The following is a 17,489-nucleotide window of genomic DNA, read 5'->3' as shown; positions in this document are numbered from 1 at the left end:
CTTCCTTCCTTCCTTCCTTCCTTCCTTCCTTCCTTCCTTCCTTCCTTCCTTCCTTCCTTTCTTTCTTTCTGGTGGCTTGGTACAGTACAAAACAACACTTGTGGTGGGGTCAGAGGTACTGGATCCAAATCCCCCCTCCAATGTGGATGATCAGTGGGACCCTAGGCAAGCTAGCTCACTATTCTTCCTGGATTTTTCATTCTTTCATCCCTCAAATGAAGGGGTTGGCCAACCTCTGAGGACCCTTCCAGCTTAATTCACAGATGACCCTAAATCCAGTGTGCTTGCCACTAGAAAAATGGGCTAAATAGTATTATTAAATGTACTTGAAAATGTTTCAGAGAGGCAGTGTGTGTCCTGGTGGTGGGCAGAACTCAGGGGACCTGTCTACCCTCATCTCCTCCCTGGCTCTGTGGCCAACTCCTGACTTATAATGCTTCCTGTCATCCCAACATCCTGTGTGATTCTAGGCTCTCCTTTGGGAGCTTCAGTTATATCCAGTAGGGTCATATGAACTTGAGGGAGTCACTTCATCCTTTCTAAACTTGAGTCAGTTCTCTAGGACTTAGCTAACAATTCAGAGCTCGCTGTGATCCATACTGTAGAATGGATCTTCTAGTAATCCTCTGAGGAAATCACAGATGCTTCGTGATTCCCAAGTATGCAAATAATTAGAAGAATCAAAGAATTGGGGGGTTTAAAAGGAGGAGAAGGCAGCCTTGTTTAAGCATTTCCATTTTGACAACTCTGCTCCTTTCTGGGCACCAGGCAATGGGCTCAGCCCTGAGTCTGGGCATAAGAGTCACTGCCCTCTGGGAGCTTACATTCTGATAAGGGAAAGGAGCACAGAAAGGGTGTGGGAAAGCAGGAGGACTTGGGGTGACATGTTGAGGATGCTGTAGGAGGCACAGGGGTCAGTAATCATGGATCCAGAGACATGGGGGGACAGGAGTTAATGCTGATCTTGTCCAAAGCCCACACCCTGTAACAGATGGAGAAACAAAAGCCTGGGAATGGAAAGTGGTGTACCCAAGACTGGACAGCTGAACACTATTATCAAGCTAGCTTGAGCTGATGGCTTCCTCGATTTCTTTCACTCTGTCAGGAATTGAGCAGTAAGGTGGCACCATAGTGGGCCGAGCTCTGGATCTGGTACCAGGAAGACCTGGATTCAGACGCTTACTGGCTGTGTGACCCTGGGCAAGTCACTTAACCTGTCTGTCTTAGTTTCCTCATCTGTAAAATGAGTTGCAGAAAAAAAAATGTTAAACCATCCTAGTATCTCTGCCAAGAAACCCCAAATGGGGTCACAAAGAGTCCGACACAACTGAAACTACCGAACAAGAAAAATCAGTTCTCTACTTCTGATGCCTAAATATTCAAGATCAATACTACTTGCCTTCTAGGGTTGGTGGAAGAATCAGATGAGAGAATATCTATAAAATTCCTTGAAAACTTAAAAGTGATATATAAATATCATCTATTACCACCTTGTTTTTATTATTGTCACTCTGTATTATTATCATTATTTCCTGATTCACCACTGAGTCAGACTGAGTTTAAATCTCAGGTCTGAAACTGACTATACCTGTGTAACTTTGAGCAAACCACTCACGCTCTCTGTGCCTTGGTTTCCTCATCTGTAAAATGGGGAAGGGGGTTGAACAAGATGACCACTGAGATTCCTTAAAGCTCCAAATCTCATGAGTCCATGAACCCACCCTTTAATCCATTTAAAAAAAAAATCTGACAGATTTTCTTTCCTAAATTCCTTGGTCTTCTTGCATTTGTAATGTGTTTTTGTTGCCCTAGCCTTAGATTCCTAAGCACTTAATGAGGCTGGCACTTCTACTCAACCACAACTATGCAGGTGTGTCCAAGCCACTGGGCAGTTGTCCCAGGTACTGACAAATGCTTGGCAGGTGGGGAAAGAGGACAAGGGAAGTTTTGGTTAACAACTCCAGGTCTGGCCCCAGACTATTCTGGGGTGATCTGTGCGCTCTCAAAAGCACTGACTTAAATTGGAAGACTACTTCCTTTTCCTCTCTGCCAATTTCCCTATACAATAACAGTAATAGTGACAACAACAGCAACAGTAAACTGGCAGTCATCTTGCTGTTCCTGTGAATTCATCAGCCCGAGTCTCGCTTGTATTGGCACAGACCTGTACTCACCTGTAACTTGGAGCCTGAGAGAGTCGCCAGGGCATTGAGATGTTGCGTGACCTGACCAGGCTCACCCAGCCAGCACATACCAGAGGCTGGACATTAACTCAGGATTTCCTCATCTCAGAACAGCTCCTTTGTCCGTGACGCCAAACTGCCTTTCAGACATTATTCATTCTGATACTTTGGCACCTTGAATTTATCTCTGTAAGGTTACCTGTTCAGGTATATATAACCTGACACAGTCAGCCTGGCTTTGAACTCTGCCTTTCTGATCCCTCCTCTTCAGATGACTATGTCCTTCCACTGTCTTCTGTTTTGCTCAGTCCCAGAAAGTAGACAAAAGCATGAGGAGAAGGCAGCCAGGTGACTTGGTGAATAGAGTGGTATACTTGGAGTAAGAAGGACTGAGTTCAAATCTTGCCTCAGACCCTTACTGGCTGCATGACTTGGCAAATCACTTATAACCTCTTTCAGAGTAAGTGTCTTCTTCTGTAAAATGGGCATCATAAGAACAAGCACCTCACAGAGCTATGAGGAAAGTGCCCAGCACACCTATATGAATAGGAGTTGTTAATAGAGGCAAATTATGATGTGTCAGAAGGGACCTTGAAAGCCTCAAAATCCTTCCTTTTATAGAGGAAGAAACAAGCCCCGAGAGGTTGTGATTTCCCCAGCATCACACAGGGAGCCTCAATCCACTTCTCTTTGTTATCAGGGCTACCCTCTGGGGCTGAGCGGGACAACTCTGACCTTTTTTCAAGCATAACAAGCCTTCATTTCAGATATGAATTGGACCATAGATTTAGAGCTGGGTGGCACCTTGGAAGTCATCTAGTATAGTGGTATCCAGCTCAAATGGAAATGAAAACTGCAAATTCACATCATCTATTATATTATTAATTTTGTTAAATATTTCCCAGTTACATTTTAATCAGCTTTCTGAGGCATTTTGCTGCAGTTCTGGATGACTTTGATCTAGTACAACTTTCCTTAATCAAATATGAGACAACAGATTCAGGGAACTGAAGTCATTTGGCCAGTAAGTAGCAGAGACAGAATTCAAACCCAGACCCATTGACTCCAAATCTGGCTCTCTTCCCACTATAGAAAACTGCTCAAACTTTGGTAATCTATGATCAGAAGGGGAAGAGCATTAGCTTTGGAGTCAGAAGACCTGAGGTCAAATCCTGGCTCATACTGCTCCTAGGACCTGGGGCAGAACACTTCATTTCTCTAAGCCTCAATTTCCTTACCTGGAAAAGGATGCAATTGGACCAGACAATCTCTGAAGCCCCTTCTAGATACAGAACCAAGGGTGTGCTGACAAATGTTTAACAACTAGCTTTCTGGAAAATATCTTTACATGATGCGCTTTTAAGTTTAATCAAAATTATTAATTTTTTAAGTGTAACAAAATAATAAGTTGAACCCTGTTTTGTAGCCTTTGTCAATTTCTGAGGTGTAAATACTCACCCTGAAAATTTAACAATCAGCTCTTTCGAGATGGTGTGAGCTGACTAGAGCAAGCTGCATGTTGGCAAACCTGTGATTCATGAGTCTTGTCTTGGATCAGGCAGGAACAGACACAAACACATATTATAATATGTATGACATATAAATATAGTGTATACAGACATGTGTTGGGGGGGCATTAGGACCCAGAAAGACTTAACTTCCAATGTCCTCTCATACACTAGCCCTGTGATTCTACCCAAAACTGTCCCTTAACAGTTAGAACCTCAGTTTCTTCAACTGTAAAATGGGTGTAATGATGCCTGTAGTGCCCAGCTCCCAGTTCTGAGGCTTAGATGAGAGCCTGTACACACAGATCTCTGTAAGCCTTGAAGCTGTATGTTAATGTCAGATATTGTTTTGGGAGGAGAACTTTCAATGTGCCCAATTTGAGCTAGGAGGGAGAGAATGAGTAGTGGGAAGGAGAGCAGAGAAGGTGTGGGCAGGAAGGCAGTGACTCCTGCCGAGTGGGGATGAACCAGGCAGGGACATGAGGGAGCGTGGAAAGAATCCTGTGGAGAGCCGCCTTGCATTTGACGTGACTCTGCAAACAATTAGAGCCATGAAATATAGTCAACACCAAAATGAGAAACATGACGGGTTGAGATCAGCCCATGAGCGTAGAATGGCAGAGGTGCCAGAAATCTGTAGTGAAGTGCATTTTTGAAAATGAAAGCTATCATGTGACATCTGGCTTACTTTACTATAGCTCTGCATGTGTGTATATGTGTGTTGTGTGTACTTATTGTGTGTGTTGTATGTGTGTGTGTTGTGTGTGCAAGGATGGCCCTCTATGTGTGTTGCTCATACAAGCATGACTGACTTTGGCTGAAATGTGAATTTCTCTATTTATACAAAATTCCAGTGTTTCAATTTGAAATATTTTTTTTTTCCTGCCTTATTCTATTTATTCCATAAACAGCACCTCTCCTGCCTCCTTCCTCCTGCCTCCTGCCTCCCTATGGAAAGGTTTGGATGTCACATCTGGAAATCTGAATTCCTAAATTTCTTTTTTTTTTCCATTGCAGCGCATTTTCAACTCTTTTGTGTACACTGAGAAGATCTCAAATGGAGAGAGTGAGGTCCAGCAGGTAAGCAGACCTCGGAAATAAAACCATTTCTGCTCCCTCCCTTCTTTCATATGGAAGTGAATCTTTGTTCTTGTGGACCATCCTGCTTTTGAATTTCATTAGCACTCTGCTACACTCGTTTCTTTTAAAAAATTTTTTGTCAACATCTGATGTTTTTTACATCACCTGCTGTTCTCAGTGAATCTTTCCCCCTCCTGGAAAGCCATCCCTTGAACAGAGAATAAGAGGAAATAAAAACAGTTTCATCGAGAACATCCAACATGTCAGAAAAGTCTATTATATGCTGTATTCCACCCCATAATTCCCCACTTCTTCAGCCATGCCTTCTCCCCTCTCTCTTCCTTTGAGTCCAAGCTTGTTCACCTTCTTTTCCCAGAATTTTTTGAATATGTAGTTATTGTTTTTCTTCCCATCACATATATTGTCTCCTCGGTTCTTCTTGTTTAGTCTTGCATCCGTTCATGGAAGTCTTCCTCTGCTTTGCATTCATCATTTCTAACAGCAGAGTAAGATTCCATGGCATTAACATATTGATTTGTCTTTTCCTCAACTGATGAGCAACTAATGTTTTTCTAGTTCTTTGCTACCACAAAAAGTGCTGCTATGATAACTGAAGTATATTGGGGCGTCTCTTTTTGGCCATTTGCCTCCTTGGGATAGATTAGCAATGGAATCTCTGGAACCGAGAGTAAAGACACTTTCCTTGCATGATGCCAAATTGCTTTCCTGAATGGTAGGCACTATTCACATCTCCACCTGCATGACTACCCATATTTCATGCTGATATCTGAGAATTAAAGTAGGAGAACCTGGGTTCAGGTTTTGGATTTTAGCCCTGTGACCCTGGCCAAGTCCCTTAACCTCTCTGAATCTAACTTGTGTAAAATGGGAGAAATACCACCCCTCCCTCTCTTCCCTTTCTTCCCCTGACACAATCTCAAATGGTGATTTGGGATCTGAGACAGTCTCTTTACTGGAGTCTGTAGAGTGGGGGCCTTAATCTCTTTTTAATCAAGGATCTCCCTGGTGGTGTCTGGTGAAACCTTCTCAGAATCATGTTTTAAATGCATAAAATACATATGATTATGAAGGAAATAAATTATATTGAAATATAATTTTTTTTTAAAGCAAGCTTCCCTCCCCCCAAAAAGACTACACAGCCCAGGTTAAGAATGCATACCTCAAAGCTTGCTTCAAAATAATTTCCTCTGAAATGAGATTTGTGGAAGGGCCATTTTGCCAAAGGTGCCTTTGGGGAGCAGATGTGTTGATAAAAGCAATGTTAGCAGATTCTAGATTGCATTGGCACCTTAGCCTACAGCTCAGGATATGCTGGGTGCTGGGGAGAACTCTGCCTTTGGAGTCAGAAAACCTGAGGCCTGTCTCTTGTCTCTGTCCCTCTTTGGGTTGGGTGACTTAGGCAAGGCCTTTTGTGTTTTGGTGAGTACCTGAGGCTTCAGCTGAGATGTTCTTTGCCTTCCTTCTGTTAGCCAGTCTGGTGGCCTGGTTTGAGCTTCCCTCCTCTGGGGATAAGCTGGGTTTCCATTCCTTGGAGCCCTTTTCACACTAAGTATCCTCCTTAAGTGGACAATAAATCTAAGTTGGAGGTAATGACTTCTGGATAAGTGATACCAGAGAATTTGATCTACCAAAAAGAACATTTCCTGATTTTTGTGTCTGAACATAAAACTTTCTGTTAATGTAGATTATACTTTAAAAAACAAACCAGGAATGTGGGGCCCTGGTTACCTGACAGGGCATCTTACATTTTTCATTACTTGAATAGGGGAGGAATCGTGCTGCCAAGGAAACCATAGCAACCATATTGGAAAAACAAAAATTGTGCAAGTATCTACCCAGACCCGACTTTCTCCTGGACTCCATTGCAGGATGTGTGTGCAGGCGTGAGATAGCAAGACTGAGACAGACCATGTGCATCCAGACAATCGAGTTTTGGATAAAATGTTTCTCAAGTTAGGGAAAAATGGAAGCACAGCATAATGGGTAGAAGGCCTTGGAATCAAGTCATGCTATGACAGAATCCAGAACTGGAAGAGACTTTGGAATTCAAATCCAAGTCTTTTGACTCCCAAGTCCTAGGTTCAAGTCCTGCCTGTAATAATACATACTAGCTGTATGACCACCATTATATTGGGAGGAGCTAGATGGAACAGGAAGACCTGGGGTTCAAATCTTCGCTCTTCAGCCACCTCCTTCTAGGACTTTAGACAAATCCAGCTCCAGCCCTAATCTCTCTGCGCCTCAGTTTCCTTAACTGTAAAAAGAAAGGTTTGACTTCAGTGATTTCAAAAGTCCCTTTCCTCTCTAAAATAGGTGATTTGATGCCCCTAAGTCATCTACCCTCCCAGTATCCCAGCCAGCTGTCTAAGACAGGTGGAGGACAGTCACCTTCGTAAGGCAGAGAAAGAGGGTGAGCACATCTCTATCAGTGGAGGAGGTTTTCACACTGGGAGTGCCTCACATTGATGCAATCCCATCTCCAGGAGGGAAGGGAAGGAAATGAGCATTGATTAAATGCCTACTTTGCTCAAGGCACTGTTAAGCACTTTACAAATATTAATGATCCAGAGAAAGAGTTCCAGTCCCTAAACCTAAAAATAAATGGTTTAAGAAGAAACATAATTCAATTCAATAGGTATGTATGGAGTGCCTCTGATGTGCCAAACACTGGGATTCTGGGAACACAGACATAAAAATGAGGACAGTTCCTGCCCTTGGGCAGCTTTTATTCTGCTAGCAGGCAGAGAATTATGAACGAGCAGGAGAGTGCTACAAAGTATTTGGGAGAAGTTGAGGGGGAGGGGAGGAGAATGACCAGGAAGAAAAGGAGCTGGGTTGGTGGTGAGCCTTCATGTTCCAAGGACCTTTTGGTCAGCTTTCTAAAAGGATTATAATGGCCTTGGGTGTTATGGCTTAGGAGTTAGCTTTGATTTCCCAGAAAGGCTCTGGTAATTGTCGGTCCCAACTATTTGCTCAGGGAAAGAGTCAGCACGTTTTTGTAATTAATACAATGTTTCATGTACCATTAGATGGCTGGCAGATGCCCAGACTTCCCGTGTCTACCCTGGCTCCTTTGCAATTGCTGAATGCCCCCCGATTGCTGGATTCCCATCAGCACATACAGTCCCTTTACTATGGCTTCTTTTCTGCTTGTGTCCTGGACTCCTGTGGCAGGCTGGTAAAACCCATTCTCAGAATTAGGTTTTAAATGCATAAAATGAAATAAATAATATGACCAAAACCCCAATTATTGAAATAGCTTTCAAAATATTAGAAAAAAGTATTCACAGACTCCAGGTGAAGAACTCATCCTTTAAATCTCTGATGAGAATGCAATGCCTGCTCATCAGGTGCCCTTGCCTTTCCCTCACTCCTATTTCAGGATTCCTGTATGCTGAGGATAGTCTCCTGGTCTACATCTGGTCTCTGGTTTCCTGTCTAATGGAGGATTAATTTCTAGCTGGTCTAGATTCATTCTTGACACCTTTTATCTCTTTTCCACTCAAGGACAGATCATTGACCTCCTGCCTGTTCCCTAGGTGGAGTGTATTCAGTGCTGAGGGAGGATTCGAATCCTCTGGTTATGAGGGCTGGCCAAACCCTTTTCAGGGCCATTCATCCATCTTTGATATCTACCTGCCAATCAGCTCTCACCTGTGGTTCCCAGCCACACCCCAGTAAAACTGTCTAGGCAGACAAGCTAAACCAGGTTGAAGGTAGTGACAGTACTCAAATGTGTTGGTCTGTTTGGGGGATGTCTACCCCAAGCATGTGAAGACCTCCCCCAGCAGAATAGGTGGATGAGAACAATTTGTTCCATCAGCCATGAAGGCAACTGAAGCAGGTGCTGTGGAGGGCTTAGAGCTTGGTCAGCCGTGGAAGACACCAAGGTCTTCCGCTGTATACTGGGCCATTGCCAGTCAAATGACCCTGGAAGAGAAAGGCCGACAACTTTGTGTGACTCTGCCTTGCTTCAATTCAATTCACTCATGAGTCAAAACATCACCTATGAGGTCACTGGTCCTCTTCCAAAATGAAGCACGACCAACATTCTCCAGACAGAGCCGTTGACTTCTACTGGCGTTCTACCCTCTTTTCTGTGTGAAACCAAATCCCTGGCTGTCTGTTGACTGCAGGAAATATTCTTGGGATCCTTTTATTCTCTGGCTTTCTGACCCATTGGAGAGAGATTCCTGACCCTCTGCCCCTTCACACCTCCTTGTCTCCCTCACTTGGGAGCTCACTTGGTGGCCCAACTCTCTGAGGTCTGGGATTTCATCAGTACTCCCTCAATGGAGGCAGTGCCTGAAGATTGTGTTTTGATGAGTTGTAGGTTGTCCAGTGGCAGGAATGCTGTATTTGGAGGCAGAGGTCCTGAGCAAAGATCAGATGTGATAGTCTATATAAAAGGGCTTTGCAAACCTTAAAGCACAATTAAAATGGTAGGGCAGCTAGGGGATGCCATAGTGCACAAGGTACCTGGCATAGAGTCAGGAAGCCTCATCTTTGAGAGTTCAGATCTGGCCTCAGATATTTAACTAGCTGTGTGACCCTGGGCAAGTCACTTCACCCTGTTTGTCTCAGTTTCCTCCTCTATCAAATGAGCTGGAGAAGGAAATGGCAAACCAGTCCAGTATCTCTGCCAAGAAAACCCCAATCGGGGTCACAGAGAATCAGACACCACTGAAAAGTGGTTTAACAATAATAAAATGTAGTTTCTGCTGTTGTTATCCGTAACTGCCAGTGTGCCCACCTTGGACAAGTTCTTCCACCTAAGACTCAGTTTTAAGAAACAAAAATTCGTAGCCGGTCAGAACTGGTCTGGTGCGCCATCTTGAGCCCATCCCCTCGCCTGCTGTCCTCTGCGGTTGAAGGTGGCCATTGAACTGACCAGGGTTCTGAAGTCTTTCAAAGTTATCTTTATAATATTGTTGTTATTGTATCCATTGTTAGGCAGATTCTGCCCCATTCTCTCTGCATCTAGGCTTCTTCTCATACTTCCCTGCACCCATCCTTGTAGTCACCAAGGCAGCTAGGGGAAGCAATGGGTAGAGCCCCGAGCCTGAAGGAAGACCTGAATTCGAATGTAGCCTCAGACGCTTACTAGCTGTGTGATCCTGGACAAGTTATTCAATCTCTGTCTGGGTCACTTTCTTTAGCTGTAAAATGAAGATAATAATAATCCCTCCTTGCAGGGGTGTTGTGAGGGTCAAATGAGATATTTGTAAATTAAATGATTTGACACAGATCTGGCACATAGTAGGTGCTCAGTAAATGTTCGCTTCTTTGTTACAGCACAAAAATATTCCAATACAGTCATACAGCATGATTTCTTCAGCTGTTCCCCTAGTGACGGGCACCCCCAATAATTTCTAGTTTTTTGCAACCATAAAAAAGAACTTCTATAAATACTTTTGCACATAGAAATCCTTTTCCTCTTTTTGAATGTCTCTGGGCTTTGGCCTGGAAGACAGGCCTCTTCTCCATCACGGCCTGACCCAGAGTTGGAAGGGATGGATGTCAGAGGCAGTGAAATCCAACCCCTACCTAAAGCAAAAACCCTCTCTATGCTGTCCCAGGTAAAGGTTTGCCAGCTGGTAGGACCTGTCAGAGCTCATTCTAGGGTTCACGTAGTTTTCAACAGCCCAAGGTCACCTCCGCAAGTCTTTAAAGGGGAGCCCCTCTGGGGCAGGGCTGTGACCCTTCTGAAGCTCTTTTGAAGTGTTTTGCCTCTGGAACCAGGCTGAGTGTCCTGCTGAAGCTCAGGGCTTGCTCTTCTGCTCTCTGCTGGTCACTAGAAGGTGTGGGGGGACAAGAAGTAAGGCCGGGGGAGTCAGAACACACCCTCCTTCCTGCCTGCCTGAGGAGAACTGTGTGTTTCAGACCCCAGTGACCTTCAAAACTGGAAAGACATTTGGACAAAGCAGGACTCAGATTTACCTTTTGACCCCAAGGTGAGGGTACCGCCAAGAGACCGGGGAGTGGAAAGAAGGCTTCCTGTCGATCTGAATGAGATTTTATTTTATGTTTTAAAGCTAGCCTCTAGCACTTTGGAGGGAGATGCTGTCACACAAACATCTGATGTGCTCATTACTAATAATTCTTATCTCCTCATTAAAGCACCTGCCCTGGACCCTCCAGCAGGTCAGGTTTTATTAGGCAAGTTCCTATTTCTCCAGACTCGGATGCAGAGTACAATTCACATTTTTGCATGAATTCATGCTGATCTTCTTACACCTTAAAGTAAAGAAGGTTCTCTGTAAAATTTATGTGAGATCAATGTGGGGTTGGGTTTTGTTTGAGGGGTTTTTTGGTTGTGTTTTAGATAGAGCAAGGCAATGTTTATACAAAGAGAGACAAAGATAGATGGATGGATGGATGGACAGACGGACGGACGGACAGACAGACAGACAGACAGACAGACAGACAGACAGACAGACAGACAGATAGATAGATAGATAGATGGATAGATAGATAGATAGACAGGTTGATGATGGATAGACAGATGAAGACAGATAGATAGGTAGGTAGATAGAAAGATAGAAGACTAGATCCAAGATTTCATTGGGATAGGGAACTAAAGGGTAAGGAAACACCCCCTAGCAATGCAAGTGGACATTTTGGGGGGGGGAGCCGCCTAAGATACTGAAAGGCTAAGTAGTTGTCCACATCCACAAGGGCATTATGTGACAGGTAGACTTGAACCCAGATCCTCCTTCCTCCTTTACCGCTAGCCATCCACCTACCTACAAAGGCTTCCTGGGCCTTCCACAACATAAATGAATCAATTCCTCCATAGGAGGAAGAGGGTGAATACAAGAAAGGAGCCACAACCAGACTGTCTTGGCCAATTGAACTTGATGGAGCTGACCAGCAAGCATTTTAAACACTTTCTGTTTCAGACACTGTGCTAAGTGCTGGGGTTACAAAGGCAAAAACAGAATCCCTGATTTCAGTGAGCTCATATCCTTGTGTTAAAAAAAAAAAATTCCTGAGCATTTCTCTAATTTGGAGCCTCTGGCAGATTAGAGTAAGGTGGGAGGGAGGCTGGGACAGGGGTTTGAAGTCCACAGCATAACGTCTGAATAAAAGACAGGGTAATAAATCAAGCTCATTCTTGTCATGCTCCCCCCAGAACCACCTTTCCTTTTTGGCTTTTAATCTTTAATTTTTCTCTCTTAAGAAAGGTGGTTTACTCTCCACTGTCAGACATAACATATCGACTCAAGTAAGATAAATAAATGCATCCAAATAGTGTGAGTAGGATGATGAAAATGGAGCCGTCCCATAAGGGGGAAGCATGAGGCGGGGAGAGAGGGCTGGAAAGGGTGGGCCTCACGCTGGAAGGGAGAGCACAATAATGGAGCTTCTGCTCTATTAATAACAAATCCTTCAGGCCTGATGCACCTTGAGCTGGATAACTTGATCCGTAGGCAGCGGAAGGGCATTATATCCCTAACAGATCATCTTACATCTTTGCTTAGACAAGATGAAGAGGAAATGGAGAGTCCTTGAACCCTCTTGCTTCTAGAGTTCTTTTCCCTTTGAGGGAAGCGTCCAACCCTGGAGGCCCCGACTGACCTTCAGGTCATCACTGGACTCCTGTTGGCTCACTCATTTCCTCATTTCTTTCTTTTCCCATTTTAACCCATGCCCCCTTTGTCTTGAGTCGGGTGCCATATTGGGTCAGTGGATGGACCACTTGAAGCTGGAGGGTTCAGATAAACAATTACTTTACTAAAAATGCAAACAGTGACACCCCCCCTAGCCCCCCACCCCAGAGCAGCCCACAAGGAGATAAAAGCAGCACGCAAGGAGTTTCCTCAGGCTCTCAGCAACCCTCCCATTTAACCCATGGCTATGCATGTAGTTGATAGCTCTGTATGTGTGTATGGAGAAGCCCCAAGCAATTTTCTAAGCCTGTGAGTAGAGGAGCAGGTGATTTCCGTTGGTGGAGGGAATTTTCTCACTGAGAGTTTTTTTATACCAATGAACTCATAGCTCTGGTCCTATATATAGGCAAGCTGGCCTAGCTGAAGCTGAAGTCGCTTTGAGGGAGACATGGGAAGCATCTCAGGCCAGGAAGTTCAAACCACTCTGACCAGCTTGACCACTGGCTTAATTCTGACAGCAAGGAAGGAAGCCCAGGGTCCTGCAGCCAAGTGCCCCAATTGGCCCCCTCTGGGGCTCCTCTCCCCCACCTTCACTGGCCTTGCTTCCAGCCCAGTTCCCATTAGAGCCATGATGTCTGTAGCTACTGACACCCTGACCTCCTTGGTGTCCATAGCTACTGGAGACTGAAAGGGAAATTCTGGCCGCTGAAGTGCTTGTGATCATCAAAGGGGTCAGCATCAGCAACAGACTGGGTTTTTTTTTCATGCGAATGATATTAAAGAACACGCATGGCCATTGGCTTTGGACATCAGCCCTGACGTCAGCCCATATCCTAAGTACAACTGCGCCTTCCCATATGCCTCACAGCTGAAGTCTCCTACATGAGCTGTCTTCCCTGTGAAAATGGGGGCTCTGAGAGCAGAGGTGGTCTTGCCTTTCCATGTGTATCTCTAGCACTTTGTACAGAGGGATAAAAAATGGATCTCATTTTATTGGTATAGGGAACTTCTGTATGGAGAAATGGCCTCTGCCAAGGCAAGTTATCAGCTTCTCCCCAATTTGGTCTTCAAGAGTTACACAGATTGCTGAGAGTTTAAATGATTTACCCAAGGTCACACAGCTACTATGGGGTCTGAACTCAGGTCTCCTTGACTCCAAGTCTGTGTACTCTGCCCCTTCCCTTCTTTCCCTCCCTCTCACTATCCCTTCCTTCCTCTTTCCCTCCCTCTCTCCCTCCCTCCCTCCCACTTTCTCTTCTTTATTCCCTTCTCCCTTTCTTCCTCCTTCCCTTCCTCTCTTCCTTCCTTCCTTTTGTGCCAGGCTAGTTGTATTCAGCCCCATGCAAAGAGGAATAGCTCAGCCCCTAAATAGGGAAATACCAGTTGCCTCCCCTGGCCCAAGCTGGACATCAGCCAGTGAATGTGACTGATAGCTGAGATAAGCTGAGATAATCCTGTCTTCAGCCATAACACACGGCCTCTCTCTAGATAAAAATACACACACATTCAGACACGTACATGCACAGTCCTTAGAATGTACATACGCACATAGAAAGCCCACTGTCTGGGACTTAGAAGCTCAGCTTGGAGGTTTGGTCTGGTAAGTCACCATGTGGGTCCTGACCCCTTTTTCTTGACTCCATGGTTCTGTGTGCTTCAGTTGGAGGTGTGGGAAGGAAGGGAGGCAGGAACAGAGAGAGAGGGAGGGAGGGGAGGAAGGCAGGGAGAGAGGGGAAGGAAGGAGGGAAAGGAGGCAGAGGGAGAGGGAGAGAAAAAGAAAGAAGAGGGAGAGGGAGGCAGGCAGGGAGGGAGGGAGAGAGTCAGGGAGGCAGCCCCTGGCTCTGTTTATGAGGCAGGCAGGCAGAGCTAGGGAAAATGGGCTGCTGGCTGGGAGGGGAGAGTGGAGCTGTGGGGGCCGGGCAAGAGCAGCCATGCAAGCTCCCCTTTTTTATTCCCCCACCTAGGGCCAGCTGAAGTATCTCAGCACTGGAAGGGGTCTCAAAGGCATCTAGTCCTGGCTGAGCCCAACAGGCCTCTGAGCTGCCATCTGGGCTCCCAAGCCTCCCCACTCCACGCCCCCAGTATTCCTAACAATTTGCTCAATAGGAATCACATTGAAAGCCAGAAGGGACCTCAGAGTCCACCTAGTTCCCTAACCCTCCTCATTTTACAGATGAAAAAAACTGGGGCCCAAAGCAGTCTAGTGAGTTGCCCAAGGTCACACCTAGAATCATACAGCTAGCTCCAGAAGGAACCTCAGAGAGCATTTGGTCCAAACCCTTCATTTTATGGAAGGAAAACCTGGGACTCCTGAGGTGAGAGACTTGGCCAGGGTCACTCAAGCAGCAAACAGCCTCCTTATCTTCACTACAGGCCATCTCTCCTCCAAGCTCAGCTTGGAGATTTTCCAAGGAAAGTGGACCCACTCCTGGTCCAGGTCCCCCATTCTCCTTTTGGGCTGCTCGCTTGCTTTAAAAGCAGCTAGGGTGCCCATAGTGCACAGAGCTCTTGGCCTGCAGTCAAGACCTGAGTTCAAATCTGGCCTCAGGTACTTAAAAGTTGTGTGACCCTGGGCAAGTCACTTCACCCTGTTTGCCTCAATTTCCTCATCTGTAAAATGAACTGGAGAAGGAAATGGCAAACCTCTCCAGGATCTGTCAAGAAAACCTCACGTTGGGTCATGGAGAGTCAGACATAACTGAAATGAGGAAACAACAACAAAATGCTACGTAAATGCCACCCCCCATCCTTCCCCCCAAAGCATCTCTCATGTTCTGTGAAGCACCTTGTCACTCACAGACACTCAGTAAATGCTGCTGCTGCTGCTACCGAATTGATAGGCAGCACTTTGTTCTACCCAGCAGAGCCAGAATTTCTGTAGTGCTTCCCGGCTGGCCGGGCACTGTCCCAATGTAGATGCCTTTTCACCCTCATTTTACAGATGAGGAAACTGAGGCAGACGGAGGTTAAGTCACTTGCCTAGGGCCACACGGCTAGGAAGCAAGTGCTTGAGGCTGGATTCTCAGGTCTTCCTGATTCCAAGTCCCACACTATCTGCTGTGTCCCTTACTTTAATATCTAGGACCCTTTAATTCATTTTGGATTATAGATTTCATTTTTAGGTCCTCAGGGTTGACTTTCTTGTTTTACAGATGAGGAAATTGAGGCTTATATAAATTTAAAAACTTAGCTAGGGTCACACAGCTAGTAAGCCATCTGATATTTAACCCAGTTCTTTCTGACTCCTGGCCCAGACTGTTATCCCCACCCCAACCTTGGGGGCCCTGAGGGATGTCTGTGTGTGTGTGTGTGTGTGTGTGTGTGTGTGTGTTTCTGGGGGCTACCACACATGGAGTGCTGGAGAGAGCGGGGATTTTGATGAGGTCCCATGCTTGTTTATATTCCAAGCTCTGGGCTGGTGGGCCTCTGTCCTGGGCCTCTTCTCTTGATGGATGCTTCTCAAGATGCCTCAAGCAATTCTACAAGCAGTAACTTTCATCTCTCTGCTTCTGAGAGGGGTCAGGAAGTGTCACTCTTGTATAAACCAGCTACCACGTCAGACTTCCCATCTCACAGATCTCTCAGGGAAGGCGGCTGGTGTCGGTTCCTGGGGAAAATAACAGCTGAGAGAGAGCAGACCTGCTCCAGCTCTTCCCTTTGCAACCCCCCCTGTCATCAGACAGGGAATGAAGAGCGCTTCCTAACCCCAACTGTGAGTTGGGAATGCTGGCTCATGCATCTTGGCAAAGGAATACGCAATAAAGTTTTAGGGGAATGGAATGAGATTGTTGCGGTTGGAGGTGAAAAGCCTGGGCCTTTGGGTTGTGTGGGATCCACACGGGAGCCTTGCTCTGGGTGGTGATGGCTTCTAACCAGTCCTGGAGGAGATGGTGCATTTCCCAACATCCCTAGCCTGCTCTCTATGCTGATTTGCTGCCTTTTAAGCCATTCCCCAGAGTTCCTTTCTTCCCCCTCCCAACTTTTCTCAGTACCTTTATCTCATGCTCTATATTTGCATGTTTTCTCCTAGACTTGAATATCAGCTCCTTGAGGTTGTACTTTTGTCTTTCTTTTTACCCCCTGAGCTTAGGACCGCCACTGGGCCGTTGTGAGTACTTCAGTGCTCGTTGGTTGGCTGGCATTCCCTCCCAACGGGTGGGGATCCTTCTGATCAGGCCCAGTTCAGCTTTCTATCTTCTCCCACACCTTCCGTTATGTTACATAATAGGCTGTGGAAGGAGAACTGCGTTGGGGGTCACAGTACCCTGGTCCAAATCCCTTTGATGCCCTGCTTTGTGTGGTCCTGGACAAAAACCTCTACCTTGATGGGCCTCTGTTAGCTCACAAGTAAAACAAGGTGGTTGGATCAGCTCATCTTTAAGAACTTGCCTCACTCTAAGACTCTCAGCCTGCCCCATAATTGATCCCCCACACCAAGGCTTTTCCTCCTGAATCTACCCTCCCCATACTGACCTATCAAAGTTCCTGAAGCACAGCTTTGACCTGGTCACTCTCTGTTCTAGAAGTTGGGGTGACTCCTTATTCCCTCAAGAATGAGGTCATGCTTCTATGTATGGTTTGTAAAGCTCTTCACAGGCTGGCTCCACCCTCTCTTTCAGGGTGGAGTTCCTTCACATACCCTCTGGCTTCCCACCCAACTGGACAGTAGCCCTAGGAAATTCAGTCCTCCCCATGTACAGTCCAGTGGTGCTGCAAGCTCCTTAGAGAAAAGATGCTCTGAATTCCTATGCTTTGGCCCCACTGTCTCTAGTGCCTAAGTTATTTGGTCCATGCCTGGGTGTCTTTAGACTAAAAGGAGGCATATTGGCCGTGATGGACCCATCCTCCCCTCCACAGGCAGTGTGTTTGTGATGGCCTGGTTTCATGGAATCAGAGGATTTCCTAGGTCCTTCCAAGTCATCACTCACCCCCTCACTTTACAGGTGAAGAAATGGGCTTAACTGAGTCCTAATGGTATTATTATGTTTCAGAATTGGGATTTGATCACAGCTCCCCTTATCTCAAAGCCAGTGGTCTCTTCACTTCTCATGTTACCTTGGAACCCCTTTAACTGCTAAGATGCT

At 45.7% G+C, this 17,489-nt stretch overlaps 1 protein-coding gene across 1 annotated transcript in view; it reads left to right on the top strand.

Annotated features, from left to right (window-relative positions):
- Positions 1-17,489, top strand: part of LOC138164897 (VWFA and cache domain-containing protein 1) — a 244,300-nt gene that overhangs the window by 98,361 nt on the left and 128,450 nt on the right. The window contains exon 2 of the mRNA XM_069092844.1: positions 4,709-4,771. Within this exon, the coding sequence (XP_068948945.1) occupies positions 4,709-4,771 (63 nt within the window). The remainder of the gene's footprint in view (positions 1-4,708; positions 4,772-17,489) is intronic.

The sequence above is a fragment of the Petaurus breviceps genome, unplaced genomic scaffold (assembly GCF_028583685.1).
Source record: "Petaurus breviceps papuanus isolate PSGF00001 unplaced genomic scaffold, PetGlider_PUasm1.0 207, whole genome shotgun sequence".
In the NCBI taxonomy this organism is placed as follows: domain Eukaryota; kingdom Metazoa; phylum Chordata; class Mammalia; order Diprotodontia; family Petauridae; genus Petaurus; species Petaurus breviceps.
Note: the sequence above shows the minus strand (reverse complement) of the source record. Positions and strands in the feature narration are given on the sequence as shown.